Source organism: Podarcis melisellensis (genome assembly GCF_964234715.1).
Source record: "Podarcis melisellensis genome assembly, chromosome: 9".
Classification (NCBI taxonomy): Eukaryota; Metazoa; Chordata; class Lepidosauria; order Squamata; family Lacertidae; genus Podarcis; species Podarcis melisellensis.
In genome coordinates this window covers 73,584,643-73,599,630 of record NC_138541.1, presented here as the reverse complement: position 1 = coordinate 73,599,630, position 14,988 = coordinate 73,584,643, and the positions used below count along the sequence as shown (strand labels likewise).

The 14,988-nt window shown below is 47.2% G+C and overlaps 2 protein-coding genes across 2 annotated transcripts in view; both read right to left on the bottom strand.

Annotated features, from left to right (window-relative positions):
* Positions 1-14,988, bottom strand: part of LOC309377959 (synaptotagmin-5-like) — a 175,933-nt gene that overhangs the window by 22,312 nt on the left and 138,633 nt on the right. The gene's annotated exons all lie outside the window — the stretch shown is intronic.
* LOC309377948 (cytochrome P450 1A5-like) lies at positions 2,642-14,007 on the bottom strand. Its single transcript, XM_081925669.1, has 7 exons — positions 13,886-14,007; positions 10,621-11,491; positions 9,833-9,944; positions 8,970-9,059; positions 8,599-8,722; positions 6,133-6,219; positions 2,642-3,479 (listed from the first exon to the last, which is right to left on the bottom strand). Exons 2-7 carry the CDS (start codon positions 11,452-11,454, stop codon positions 3,173-3,175), a joined length of 1,554 nt encoding a protein of 517 aa, XP_081781795.1. The 5' UTR covers positions 11,455-11,491; positions 13,886-14,007; the 3' UTR covers positions 2,642-3,172.

The window sequence follows — 14,988 nt, the reverse complement described above, 5'->3', positions numbered from 1 at the left end:
AGACAAAGTGAAGAGACCACCTCAGGCGACAGGTGTGGGCGGGGGGAGAACAGTGCTTCAGAAATTAAGTATTGCTAACCAGTGTAGAATGTGAAACACAGAGCAGTCAAATGCAACATTCCTAGAGTGGACATAAAAAGGGGGTGTCTGGACCAGCCAGTTAGGACTTCCTGTTTCCTCTACATGTGACCAGAGGTGGGCGTGACCTCACCTGGACAGGTAAGAAAACAGTACAGGGGAGGCCGCCATCTCCCTCTCTGATTCCATTCCTCGAAGAAGCAACATCTTCTTAGCCTGAGAGGACAAAGGAACTATCTCCTTCTCTCTTTGAAGTCCATGTCCGGTTTCAATATCCAGGGGAAGGGCTGCTGCTCAGGGGCAGAGCATCTGCTGTATCCCTGGCTTCTCCAGGTAGAGCTGAGAATGGGAATGTTCAGGGATGCAGGAGAGGATATATTGCTTGATTATATCCTTTCCAACTTGTGTTAACAAGTTCTACAATTTAGCAGAGCAACATCCCCCTTTTTAAACTTGCACAGCAGATGCGTTTGCTCAGGCTTGCTAAAGCCACTAAAATAAGTTACTTGGTAATTTCCCCTTTAGTCCCTCATAAAAGAAATAGACACGACACAGTCTTCTATAAAAGTATAAAAGAGTTTACTCACTAACGTTCTGTTCACAGATGGATCCCAGAAGGAGATTTAACTTACAAAAGTAATATACCTGGAATCTATCCCATAAAGAGATAGACCCTTTGTCCTCTCTTGGTTGGAAGCCAAGAGAGCATCTTAGGCTAAGCAGATGTTGCTTCTTTGATGAATGTAGTCAGAGAGAGAGAGAGATGGTGGCCAGTCCTATGCTTTTGTTACCTGCACAGGTGAGGCCACGACCATCCCTGGTCACGTGTAGAGTAAGTCTGTCCCAGTCTAGGCCTTCCTTCCAGCCTTCCTCCCTTCCTCTTAACCCTAAATTTGTAGGTACTGCTGCGACACACCTGTGAGACACTAATCAGTGTGTTGCACTACAGTGATGCTTATGCAGAACCAAATATGATGTTTCACATCCTCAAGATACCACCTGCCCTCTGGGATGCTGTGGACCATTTGCATGCTCTCCAGAAACAATACTGAGAGTGAGTGACCTCCTCATTTATCCCTCCCTCCGCCTTCCCCTGCACTGCATCCTGAAGCTTTTGTCTCTTTGGGACAATCTGTGTGCAAAGACTGGTGGGAAAGACTGGTTTGGTGGTCCTCAGCCAGAGGTCTTCTCCAAACTTTGCATGCAGGAAGAGGTTTCCCTTCTGAATCTTCGCAGTCTTATTTCCCAGCCCTAGTCACAAAACAAGCAACCTTCCTCTTTTGTTTTCACTCTCTATTATTTTGCACCATATTAGTGCCCTCTGATTACTTGGTTGATCTAGCAAAGTGCTGTGACTTCCAGAAGGAAGCAAGCTGAGGAAGGGAGTGGGTTAGGATAGACACGTGTTTGTTTTCGTTTAAGAAATGTTTAATTTGCACCATGATGAGTCATTTGGCTCTGAGCCCAGACAGCCTGCAATCCTTGCAAGGGAGCAGACTGTGGCGCTGTTGGTTCAGCTTGGGAAATCTCACTCTGCAGGAAGCTGGGAGACAGTTTGGTGGCAATGCTCTATTTCTGGATTTCCTGCATCAAGCAGTGTGTTGGACAAGACGTGATTTTTGTCCCCTATTAGTTAAAAAATAAATTCTCCAAAAAAAATTTGGCTCAGGGATAGAGAAACTCACACATTCCATATTTAAATATCTATTTTATTGCAATGTACACATTGTTTCTAAAGTAAGGTAAAGGTAAAGGGGTCCCTGACCATTAGGTCCAGTCGTGACCGACTCTGGGATTGGGACGCTCATCTCGCTTTACTGGCCGAGGGAGCCAGCGTACAGCTTCTCGGTCATGTGGCCAGCATGACTAAGCCGCTTCTGGCGAACCAGAGCAGCACACAGAAAAATCGTTTACCTTCCCGCCTGAGCGGTACCTATTTATCTACTTGCAGTTTGGCGTGCTTTCGAACTGCTAGGTTGGCAGGAGCAGGGACTGAGCAACAGGAGCTCACCCCGTCACGGGGATTCGAACCACCAACCTTCTGATCGGCAAGTCCTAGGCTCTGTGGTTTAAACCACAGCGCCACCCGTGTCCCTTTTTGTTTCTAAAGTACTTCATTCTAAAATATATATATTGTAATGCTCTTTGTTACATCTTCCAACCTGAGACCTAAGCTGAGACCTCAGTCACAAAAAAGCACAATATTCAAAGGGAAAAAATGAATTTTGATTTACACAGCAGCTACTGGAGTTGCAAAACCAGGCCATTTTGCATTGGAACTCACAGAAGTCAACTTTTCTCACTCCCAAGTTAGTGCACATCGGATTGCTGCTTATAATTGCTGTGTTGGACAGACAATATATCTGTTTGTTCAGTACAATGGGAAGTTATGATCTACGCCAGGGGTAGGGATGGGTAGACCTGTCCATTTAAGTTTCTCTGCATTTCTTAATTTCCAACCTGAATTTCCATTCTTCCTATTTCAACATTATATTGTGAACCGCCCTGTGATCATCAGGTGAAGGGTAGTATATAAATTTAATAAATAAAATAAGTAAATCAGTTTGTGATTAGATATACATTTAATTCCTTGTGAAAACTCATCAACATTCTTGTGTGAATTTCTCCTGAAATGAACATTTCAGTGCATTTCCCCTAGCATAATTAATACTTGCTTGCTTTTTTTGTTTTAGTAATAGATGCAAGACGCCTCTGCACAGGCATGAACACTAGGGCGGTTCATAAAAAACTTTTTTTTTAATGCCTGCTCCAAAGGTCTTATCTTACTACACTAGGGAATATATAGCTACAGTATATCTGAAATTTCATGCATATCAGTTTGTCTTGACCCTGCTCTGCTGAATTGAAATTTCAGCCTTCACGACACAGGAAAACGGCCAAGTAAACAGCTATTTTCGTGGAGGAGAGTCAATACATTGACTGATAGGCATAAAATTTCAGATATCCCTAGTGTAGTACGATAAGACCTTTGGAGCAGGGATTAAAAAAAAAAAGTTTGTTATGAACCGCCCTAATGCACACCTAGACAGATGTGTTCCTCCCCACCCCTTACAGGGAGTTGTGTCTTTGCCGCTCACTCATGGCTCCTCTGTGGGAAGCGCCGTTTTACTTGGAAGTGCTCACATCGCTTGTACTTCATGGAGAGGCCATAGCGAGGGGTCATGTCCACCGTCACCCCATCCGGGATACTGAACTGCAGTTGCTGGAGCAAAGTGGCCAAGAAGAGGAAGACCTGCCACCGGGCCAGAGGCTCTCCAATGCATCTCCTCTTCCCCAGGCCAAATGCCAGGACCTTCTCGCTCTCATCCCGGTTGATGCCCTTCCCGTTGGCAGTCAGGAATCGCTCTGGCTTAAAGGAGGAAGGAGATTCCCAAAGGGTTCTGGAAAAGGAACATTTTTTTGAATGAATGAATGAGCATGCAAACTCCTTGCCTCGAGCAGAGATGAGAGAAAAATATCGATTCAGTTTGCATAAGGACACTCTGAAGCAACACACTAGCTGAAACTCAGCCATCCTTTAAACTCACACTTTCCGGAATTTTGTAACACAGTTCTCTGGCCAAGTAGAAAAATGCTTAAACGGGTAAAACGTGCCTGGGAATGCATATATTGGTGAGAATGATATATGCATGCATTATATCGGGAGGGACTTTTTAGCAAAAATGTGTAGATCAGGCAAGATTTCATACAGATATGTGTCTACAAGGAGAAATTTGTTGAATCATTATCATGAGGACATTTTTTAAAAGAAGATTTTTTAAAGACGGTAACTGAAAGAAACTAAAATTGGCCAATTCATCAATCCCTAATCTCATGTGCATCTATTTAATATTTCTCTGAACTGGGGTGTAGCGTGGCAGGGCAGGGTGATATGGCCCCGGGGCCCCCCAAGGATCCTCATCCTGCCCTGCCTACCACTGGGGGGTCTCTGGGCCCCAGAGCCCAGCCTGGCCAGGCCGCCAAGTCCCTGGGCCCCTTGCTCAGATGGCAAGCAGGTACAGATGGAAAGAGGCAGGCAAGGAATGACTCCAGTGTAGCCTGGCGCTCCTCTCCGCAGGCACTGGGGGGATTCACCTGCCAGGTGTCGACTGGCTGGGCCCCGCTGTACGTAGGCAGGCAGGCAGCACGGCTCAGCCCCACTTCTATCTGGTGGTGAGGGCTGGGCTGGTACAGCAGACTTTGTTCAACTTCCGCACCCGGGTGCCAGCAAACGCCACTACACCACTGATCTGATGTGGCCAATGTGGTGCCCTGACCTCATCCTTGACCATTAGCTATGTTGGTTGGGACTAAATGGACATTGAATTCAGTAATACCTGGAGTACAGCACAAGCCTCATTTTTTGTTTTAAAAAGCTACTTGTGGTGGTTGTTGTTGTTTTTGTTGTTGTTAATAATGATAAATAACATTCCTTGGGCCAGGGAGTAGCTTCACGATTGCCAGAGGGAGCAGCCAACCAGGACTCTCTCTTCTAGACTGGAAACAGGGAGAAGCCCTTGAACTCAGCATTTTGAGGAAGGTTGTGATGTCTGTTCAAAAAGGCATAATGGTGAATCCAAAGCTGGTTCGCTGTTCAAGATACATTCTCTTACACACTGCCTCATCTCCACAGCAGTGTGAGATTTCAGGGGTCCAGGCTTACCCAGGGTCTGAGAATCCTTTGGAAATGAGGCACAGAGGAGTCTGTGGCGTCTTTAGGGTATATGGTTTCATTTACACATATATACAACCTGCCCCTGGGTGGTGAGGCTGCAGAGCAGTCACATCCCAAGAGGGTCTTGTTTCGCCCACGGCTGCAGCCTCAGATTCCAAGAGACCCCAAACATCATGTGTGACCCTCTCTGAAGGATAAAACAGACAGACCGCCTTGTGCTTTGCCCCCCCCCCCAGCTTGCAAAATGGACCCCTTTTTCTTTTTCGCTTAGCTCATCTCCCACTTCAATCCTGGATGTGTCCTCTTCCATCTCTGGTATGGTCTCAGCAGAGAGTATTTTGCCTTGTTGATAGCTTTCCTTGAGGGTTACCATATTTTTCACTCCACAGGACGCACTTTTCCCCCTCCAAAAATGAAGGGGAAATGTGTGTGCATCCTATGGAGCGAATGCAGGCTTTCGCTGAAGCCTGGAGAGCGAGAGGGGTCGGTGCACACTCTCCAGGCTTCAGGCAGCTATCCGCAAGCCTTCAGAGCATGGCAGGAGTTCCCGCCGGGCTCTGAAGGCTTGCGGATAGCAGCCTGCAGCCTGAAGCCCGGGGAACACAGCGACAACTCCTTCTGCGTTCCCCGGGTTTCCCCTGCCCCAGCCCTGTGGCTAAAAATGAAGCCAAGACAGCGAGTGGAATCCATCCCGCTCACTGTCTTGGCTTCTGCCAAAGCCTTGCGCAGCCTCTCCCGGCTGGAGAGGTTGCGCGTGGCTAAAGAGGAAGCCAAGACAACCAGCGGGATGGATCCCGCTCGCTGTCTTGGCTTCTTTGCTCTTTGGGGCTGGGGGGGGGAATAATTATTATTTTATTTATTTCCCCCCCTAAAAACTAGGTGTGCCCTATGATCCGGTGCGCCCTATGGAGCGAAAAATACGGTAATAACTGGCCACCATCTTCTTCTGTCTTCCTAATGACCCTCCCTCAGGGAGCTGGTCTGACTTGTAAACATAAACTAAGCCCAGGGATTTCCATCTTTGGCACAGTTTAGTCAAACTTTGATCAATTCTAACTTTTACTGAATCCAAGAATTTTGGGTGACTTGCACTCACAAACTCTGGCACCCAGAACCTATACCAGTATGTCTGTAACATATTCACACTTAAAATCAGGGGTGGGGAACCTGCAGCCCTCCAGATGTCGTTGGACTCCAACTCACATCATCTCTACCACTGGTTACACATGCTGGGACTTACGGGAGCTGGAGCACAACAATATCTAGCACCCAATTTCCCACCCCTGCTTAAATGAGTTCTAAGGAATATGACTGATCAGTACAGTGAGCATGCACAAGGTGTGGGGAACATGTCTTCCCAAGGGCTGAGATACACTTACTCATCATGGTTGACTTGCCACTGGTTGACAAAGACACAGATGTCCCTTGGGATGTAGTAGCCATTCAAAACGGTGTCTTTGGTTGTACTGAAATGGGAAATAAATGTATTCATTTGGAAAACCCCACAAAGCACCTGAAGGGATGGAAGAGTGGAAGGAATAGCAAATGGAATTTGGGAGGCTGTAGGAAGGAAATGAATGCCATGCAATGGGGAAAAGGATAGAGATTAATAAGGCGGTTTCAGTTTTGGTCTTCTCCGACTCTGCCCATTTCCCCTCTGACCCCATCCGCTTGGTCCCCATAAGGCACAAATCTGCCCCCACAGGCTGAAAAAAACCCTGCCCCCTGCTGCAGTGGCCAAGGTCAAGTCATATTAGCCACCAGTAAAGACAAAACAAGAAGGAAGCCACTTCAATCATCCTAGGTTGCCATGCATTGCCCTTAAACATTGATTGGTCTCACACTAAGGTTACCAGATTTTTTTCAATGAATTCGGGGACACTTTAAATGAATGAATGTTCGGGACATTGATGCTGCAGCGATAGCGGTGGCAGAGGGGCAGCCATCGCCTTGACCTCAACCACCATGTTTCCCCTTCCTCCGAGGCTCCTTTCTCCTTTCTCCATGAGCCTGGGCAGCCCCTGAGTTGTTGGTTCTTCGGTGGTGGTGGTGGGGAAGCGGTGCACGGTGGGTCAGACATGGAAGGTGGGCAGGGGGCAGGGATCTCTCAGGCAGTGCGATGCCTCCTTTCCCCAATCCCATTCCTACTTCCGTGCAAGCAGGAGGGGTGGGGATCCCTCAGCTGGGAATGGAGGCTTCCCGTTGCCTAACTGAGAGATCCCTGCCCCCTCCTGCTTGCACACAAGCTCTGATAGGCAGCGTGAAGCCTCCCTTCACAGCTTGGTTGCTGGGGTCAAGGAAGGTGGAGGCAGCCCGGAAGCTGCATCTTTGAGCCCCTGCATCACCATCATATGGGGACTTCTGAGCAGCTCCTGAAGCCAGCCAGAGCCAACTGCTCCGGGCTGCTGAGACTGCCGCTGCTGCGTTTCCTGGGGACATTAGATGAAATCCAGGGACATTCCAGGGATGGAATTTGTCCGGGGACATATTCGCAAATCCGGGGACTGTCCCCGGGAAATGGGGACGTCTGGTAACCCTATCTCAGACATTTCTCTCCCTCATCATGAAGACCTGGAGTTTTCTTCATTTTTGAAAGGTGGAAACCGTGAAAATGCTGATAATTCCATACCAGATGACCCACCCAATGTAGACGCAAGGAAGGTGCAGGCTGAGGGCAAGGCCCTTCGTGGACATGAGCTGGGGAATCGGGATGGGTTTGTGTTGCGATCACACAGGGTCCCCGGACGTTTAACGGTCTATTGGTCCCTGTGCCACCACTGTGCTTGCTTCCCCGCTGCCATCAACCCGTTACTCTCTGGTAAAACACTGAGTCTAGTCAGTTGTTAAAAGTGAACCAAAAAAAAACACAAGTTTATTTTACAAACATTAACAAGTTTATGGTTTCTCAGATAATATTCCTGTCAGTATCTTAACTTTAGTTTCTTTACCGGCCTATACCTTCCTAATACCTTCTGACTGATTATCTCAACTGTTTGACTGACTCCTCTTAACAAATTCTCTCCTTCTCTCACATCAGACTAGCCCAACCCACAGACTTATCTTCCCTCTCTCCCATAGGCGCCGACTCCATGGGGCCTGAGGGGGCCCGAGCCCCCTCAAAAATTCATTTGGGGGGCTCTGCCCCCCCAATAATTTAAGAAAATTATTAGTTATATTATGCTTTGTAAAATGACAAAATTATGTTGGTATTTTTTATTTTCCTTGTTTGACGATAGTTACCTTTTAAAATACATTCAGTAATGAGTTAAAACAAAGCCACTCCCGATCTAGAGAGGGGGTGGGGTTGCGGGCTCTCGACCCATCAACAATCTCGCGGGGCTGGCGTCAGCCCCGCGAGAAGCGGGGATTCCCCCTAGCTCATTAATATTCACCGCCCACGGCGGCAGCCAATCGGCTGCCGCAAAGGGCGGGCCCTCACAGGTTCACTTAAGGTTGGGGAAGCCCAGGGCTCGCCCCTTTCGTTCCCCCAGCAGCAGCGATTTGGAGGTCTTGGGCCCCCCCAATATTTTTTATAAGTCGGTATGGGCCCCCGCCCCCCCCCAATATTTTTTATAAGTCGGTATGGGCCCCCGCCCCCCAATATTTTTTATAAATTGGCGCCCCTGCTCTCTCCTCTAACTCCAGACTGTCTTCTCAACCACCCTAACTCGCTAAAAAACCTCTGTGCTTAAACCTTATACACAGTTAACTCCGCCCCCTGGGTTCCCATTGGTTAGTCATTTTACAATTAGTTACCCCTTTCCCTATGAACCCAGTAAGATGTCACACACCTAGGAGGGCAAACGCCACGGTTTGCCTGTCTCTTTGGAAGGCTCAGGACTTACCAGTGAGGGATTGTGAAGGGCAGAAAGGAGGAGTGCCTGAACACCTCCAGGATGAAGGCTTCGGTGTAAGGCATCAGGGGACGGTCCGACAGCCGGGGCTTGCGCTCTTGGCCAATGCTCTCATCTACAGGTTAAGCATAAGAACATCAGAAGACTCCACTGGATCCGGCCAGTGGCCCGTCTAGTCCAGCCTCCTGTTCTCACAGGGCCCAACCAGATGCCCATTCTGCGAAACCAGCAAGCCTTTGTGGCTAGCAGCCCTTTCCTCCATGAATTTGTCTTTTAAAACCACCCAGGTTAAAGAGGAGAGAAAGAAAATTGGGATCCAGTCTGCCAAAGAGACGTGTGAATTATTATAGACAGAGTTTTACCTATTTCTTCCTGAATCTTCTTTTGGATTTCTGGATAGACAACAAGATACATGAGGCACCAGGACAAGGCTGTGGTCACTGTGTCAAACCCTGGGGGGGGGGGAACAGAGCAGTGTTTTTTAAAAACAAAACAAAACACAAAAGCCTTTTTTTTTTTAAAAAAAGTGAACCTCCTTTTTAAAAGGTGAATATAATTTTAGTCTGCATCAATTAAATAGTATCCAAGTCTCAATAGTTCCCATCTGAGTGAGTGTGTATATAATTAGACATGCTGTTGAGAATGGGGACACATATCTGTACGTCTCCCAGATGTTCATAATACCAGAGCTCAGGTTCATTCAAAGCAGCGGACTGTGGGCAGATTCAAGACAGACCAAAGAGAATTGGGGAGCTACCTTACAATTACAGTGGTACCTCAGGTTAAGAACTTAATTCCTTCTGGAGGTCCGTTCTTAACCTGAAACTGTTCTTAACCTGAGGTACCACTTTAGCTAATAGAGCCTCCTGCTGCTGGCACGCAATTTCTGTTCTCATCCTGAAGCAAAGTTCTTAACCCGAGGTACTATTTCTGGGTTAGCGGAGTCTGTAACCTGAAGCGTCTGTAACCCAAGGTACCACTGTACTTGGTACTGGGAAACCAATTCATCACAGCTCAAGAATCCCTGACAGATGGTCATGCAACCTTCAAAGGAAACCTGTTCAATGAGTCTTATCATCAGAAAGATCTTCTGAATGTTTAGTTGGAACCTCCTTTCATGTCATTAGAATCCACTGGTTCTGAACCTCCCTCTGGAGCACAAGAAACGAGCTTGCTCCATCTTCCATGGGGAAGCCCTTCAGATATTTTCTCGAAACCTCCTTACCTGCCCCAAATAGGTCATTGACGAGGTTCACTACTTTTTCAGATGAGAGTTGAAGCTTTGCGTTTTCTTGGCTTTGGTCGATGAGGGAGTCTGTGATGTCCCGGATGCTGTCCTGGGAAGGAATAGAGACTCAGTTCACAATTATGGTGGGTAGAAGCCACTTCTTGACTTCCCAGCTTTTTTCCCCCTGGTGCTGCTCTTGTGATTTGACATCAAGGACAGCCTGTATTTGTTAAAGCATGCATTTTCATTGGATTTTAATGGGTACACACTCTTAAAATGAAACTTCATCAAGGTTTTTCTAGTGTTGACTCTGGTTTTGTTTTGTTTTTTAACAACAACCAACCATGTGGTGACCATCACGTACAAGATGAAATGCAATCAGAAGGTGGAAGAGAAGTAACATGGAGAGCATAACGTTTCATGGCCTATCTGGGAAGTCCTTATTTCAGGCATAGGCAAACTCGGCCCTCCAGATGTTTTGGGACTACAACTCCCATCATCCCTAGCTAGCAGGACCAGTCTGTCAGGGATGATGGGAGTTGTAGTCCCAAAACATCTGGAGGGCCGAGTTTGCCTATGCCTGCCTGAGTCCATTATATAGGGAAGAGTCATAGCTCAGTGGTAGAAGATCTCTGGTTCAGTCCCCACTGGCATTGCAGGGAAGGGCTGGAAATATTTCCTGCCTGGAACCATGGAGAACCACTGCTGCCAGTCAGAATGGACAATGGTGAGCCTGAAGGACTTATAGCCCAACCTGGCATGAAGCAGTTCCCTGCATCCCTTACCTTGCTGAAGCTCTCATAGTGCTCTTGGACGATCTTCTGCAGGAAGGTAGCGAAGCGTTGGTTGATGGCCTTAAACTTCTGCATGTTGTTGCTTGGGAGGTACTGGAGGGCAGGGATGTAGTCAGCCGGGTTGCCGGAGGATGCAAACTCCACAAAGTCCTCACTCACATTCACTATGCTGAGCAGCTCCTCATCTTCATGGCTGTAGCGCTTGCCAAAGCAAATGGCACTGATGACATTGGCCACAGAGACCACCAGGTACCGGTAAGGGTCGAGGCTCTTCTTCTCCAGCATCACCTGCTGCAGTTTCATCACCAGGTAGGTGGCCTCTTTGGAGACGTGCTCTTCCAATAGGCAGGTGGAGGAGGAGTCAGGGCTGGGGGAAGCAGCGAAGCTTTTGAGGGCACTCTGGACCAGTTTCCGGCGCATCTGCCACACCTCCCCAGAGTCTCTGCTGAAAACCAGGCTGTTGCCTCCTGACACGAAGCGAGAGCTGAACAGGTCAGGACGGCCCATGAAGTCTCCTCCTTGCCTCACCAAGGCCTGCTTGATGGTCTCAAGGCCACTTAGCACTACCACCGGCCTCATGCCAATATGGATCTTCATCACATCTCCGTACTTCTGGCTCATTTGCGTCAGACTCAAGTGGGGGTTCTGCCCCAGATCCAACATGTTGCCAATGAATGGGTAGCCCCATGGCCCTGGGAGACTCTTTAGGCCCTGTGGCACCGGTGTCCGGAGGGATTTGATAGCGATGAAGATCAGGCAGAAAACAGCAATGGCGATGAGGGCTTCTGCAGCCGAGATGGTGCCCAGGATTCCCATCAGCGACATGGCAAATGGGGACAGGGTGGACGGGTAAGAAACCCTCCTGAAATGAGCCAAAGGACAGCCCAGGAGGCAGGGTTAGCGGGCGAAAGTCTGTGTTTGGCTTTGCTGAACTCAGAGAGTTGCAAGCAAAGAACCAAATACTTGCAGATTAAGTTACATTGTGCAAGAGAGTGTGTTCAGAAAGGACTCATTCAGGTGTCGTACATGCCAGGAAACGAAATTCCTGCAGATCTGTTGTCTAAGGTTGTTAACAGAGAACAACTTAAGGTTTATGTACAGCAGTTGCAATTGGGTTGAACCACAGGTGAAACAGGTTACACGGAAAGGGGGAGGATGTTAGAACATTCCGTTCCACCTTAAAAGGAACAGACATGATTGTTGTGTGTCACATGCATGTTTACCTTCCAGCACAGCTTGCTGGGAACTTCCGTTGTGTATAGCTTTTGTTTATGCTTCTTGCTCGGACATGAAAGGGGGAAGACATGTTTTTTCCTTTGTCCTGATGTATGCTGAATAAACTGCTTGCAAATACGCTTTACATATGCCTCTATCTGCCTTTCTGTTGCGAAGTTTGTTTACTCTGCTGGCTTGTGTGCTCAGCTTCTGAAAGGCTTCTGAAGCTCTGAGTCACAGTTTTGATGCAGAACCAAGGACTGGAGTTCGGCCGGCAACTGGCCGGTGGGCTGGAGACAGCTGGGGGCCTGACCATTGACCAGTCTGGCTGAGGCTGATAGGACATGGAGTCCAAACACTCTTGGAGGGCCACAGTTTCCCCAGCTCTAGTCTATAGGGATGCTACTATGAGTAATACCAGTTTTCATGGTTGTTAAATCAAACTACCACTCCCTCGGAAGGTGGTGAACTCTCCCTCCTTAGAGGTTTTTAAAGCAGAGATTGGGTGGCCATCTGCCAGTGATGCTTTAGTTGAGATTCCTGCATTGCAGGGGCTGGTCTAGATGACCATCGGGGTCCCTTCTAACTCTACAGTTCTATTATTCTAAAACAGCTAGATACCATGTATATGGAGGCAATGCATGACCTTCCTTAGTTGGGGCTGATTCATACGACCATTAAAAATGCATTTGCTATTATTTTTAATTTAACCACTGCTCCTTTCACAACGTCCTCCATCTGCTTCCTGCTTGTCTTGCCATTTTCAGTGTCTTTCTGCTTCTCTCTGTTCTCAGAGCTGATTGCCAATGACCTTTCATTACTGGTTGTCAATGAACTTGCAATAGTCAATAAAAACACATTCTCCATCTGCTATATATTTTGGAAAGTTCGAGGAAGTTGTTTGTTTGTTCTGCATCTGGACACTTCTTAAAGTATCATAATTGAATTTTGCATATTGGCTATTGAGATCAAGGAGCAGGTTTTTGCCTCTGTTTGGAGACAAGGAGATACCAATTTGACTCAATACCGTGGGCTGAACCTTTCACAACAGAGGTGGGTTTTTTTATTTTGGGTTTGTTTGTTTTCTTGGTGTCTCAGAATTGCTGAGCAATGCCAGGTATGAGGCTGCTAGCCTATAATAAATGTTCTACATCATAGGAATAGAAATCTATTCTTTGACATTTTCATGGAGAAGCAGCAGAGACTGTATCACAGTCGCTAACATTAACCAGTGGTAGAAACTTTTCAAATGCCTGTCATAATCTTCCAATCGTCCAAACTGCTTCCTTCTTTCCCTTTGTGGAGAGAGGGGAAACCTTCCCAGATCGCCCCCACCAGCAAAAGTGTGCTATAACTTATGGACAATCTTCTTAAACTTATTTTTTGGGGGGTAGGCAGGGGAGTTCTTCTCCAGATTTATTTATTTTCTTACATGTATATCTCTACCTTCAGGTAGCCCTGAAGTTTTTAATGTTTGATGTTTTACTGTGTTTTTATATACACTGTAAGCTGCCCAGAGCGGCTAGGGAAACCCAGCCAGATGGGCAGGATATAAATAATAATAATGATGATGATGATGATGATGATAACAATAATTCCGCCATACGACACGACTCTGTGGTAAACTTCCAGGCCCTGGCCAGATCCAGTCTCAGCCCACCAATGGCCCCAGGCGCCTTCAGATAACAGGTAACATTTGGGACAGATAACAGAGTCCACCCAGGCCCCATCTCTGCTTCTGCAGGTTTCCCCATATCCCATCCTACTTATGGTCAAAATCCCCTTCCCTACCTGGGAAGGGTGCACTTTCCCAGCTGGGACCATCTCTATCCTATATCCCCTATACAACAACTAGCACACAGCAGACTTATAGTAAACAGGTAAAATGATACATTGCTATGCTACCTTATAATAGGATGATGCAGAAAAAGGCCTGCAGTGGAAATCTAGGCATGTTGACTTGGAGGTAAATCCCACCATGTTTTCTGGGGCTTGCCAGCAGGCAATCATGCAAACATTTACAGCTTAGCACAATACAGACCTGTGTAGCTCAGATGGGCGAAGGAACTGGAGTCTTGACCAGTACCGTAGCTAATCCAGTCAGGATTTTCTGTCTAGATCTCTCTCTTCCCCCTGTGGACATGCTGTGCTGAGCAGTTCCAGAGGTCATTTTATGCAATGCCCTCAGATTGGCCAATCCACGCCCTCTTCCGCTGGCCAAATCCACATCTTCCCAGCCAAGGCTGGACTAACAAACAGCTAGTATTGGAGGAAGCCCAACCCACTCCACTCCAGATTGTGGTGGAAGCAAAGAACATGTCCCATATCAGCCTGCCACAGCCTTGTTGATTGCCACAAGCACATTCCAAGTGTTCTTGAGCTGTTGCGGTTTTTGCCTTGTCTTGAGTTGTAATGCTGCATTGAATAAAATTGGATTTCATTTTTTTTATCAAAGCAAACTCTTGGTCATTGCAAGAGAAATTCACCAAACTAAAAAGACTTCTGCTTGTTGAAATGTATAGCTTGCACCAACTCAGCTCAGCAAATTGGAACAAATCAATGAGTGGTATTAAACCAGGTTTTACTCAGAGTAAACCCATCAAAATCAATGGGCCGAAATTAGTCATGTTCATTGATTTCTGTGGGTCTACACTTAGTTGAATATCACCCAAATGCAACTGATTGACGTTTCTCCAGTCTTCCTGCCTGAGCCCCAATGTCCAACTACAAAGGGCAGAGGTGTCCCAGGAGTAAAGCTGTCCAGCTTGAAGACGAAAAATCATACGAAGGAAGGTTAGGGGCCTTGAAGTTGCCCACCATCCCCAATTAGCACTTCGACAGCAGACTGAGCAGACATGCAGGGGACTTGGCCAAAGCCCACCCCACCAGGAGAAAGAAGAGGTCTTGTGTTTCTGTTTGAATGGGGGTGATTATTTCTATGCATTTAACTCAGCATATGCACATGTTATGCAAGGCGAAAAGAGACAGGAGAGCAATCCAAACACCGGAAGGTCTGTTGCCTGGAAGATGGAGCAAGCTTGTTTTCTACTGCTCCGGCAGGGCGGACCCAAACCAGCTGATTCAAATGGCAAGAAAGGTGATTCCTGCTAAAGGTTAGGAAGAACATTTGAGGGTAAGAGTGAT

Coding starts and splice junctions, on each gene's coding strand:
- LOC309377948 (XM_081925669.1), bottom strand. CDS start 11,454: ATGTCGCTGATGGGAATCCTGGGCACCATCTCGGCTGCAGAAGCCCTC. Junction 6,220..8,598: donor CCCTTCACAATCCCTCACTG/GTAAGTCCTGAG, acceptor TTCCCATTTCAG/TACAACCAAAGACACCGTTT. Junction 3,480..6,132: donor TGGCAAGTCAACCATGATGA/GTAAGTGTATCT, acceptor TTCCTTTTCCAG/AACCCTTTGGGAATCTCCTT.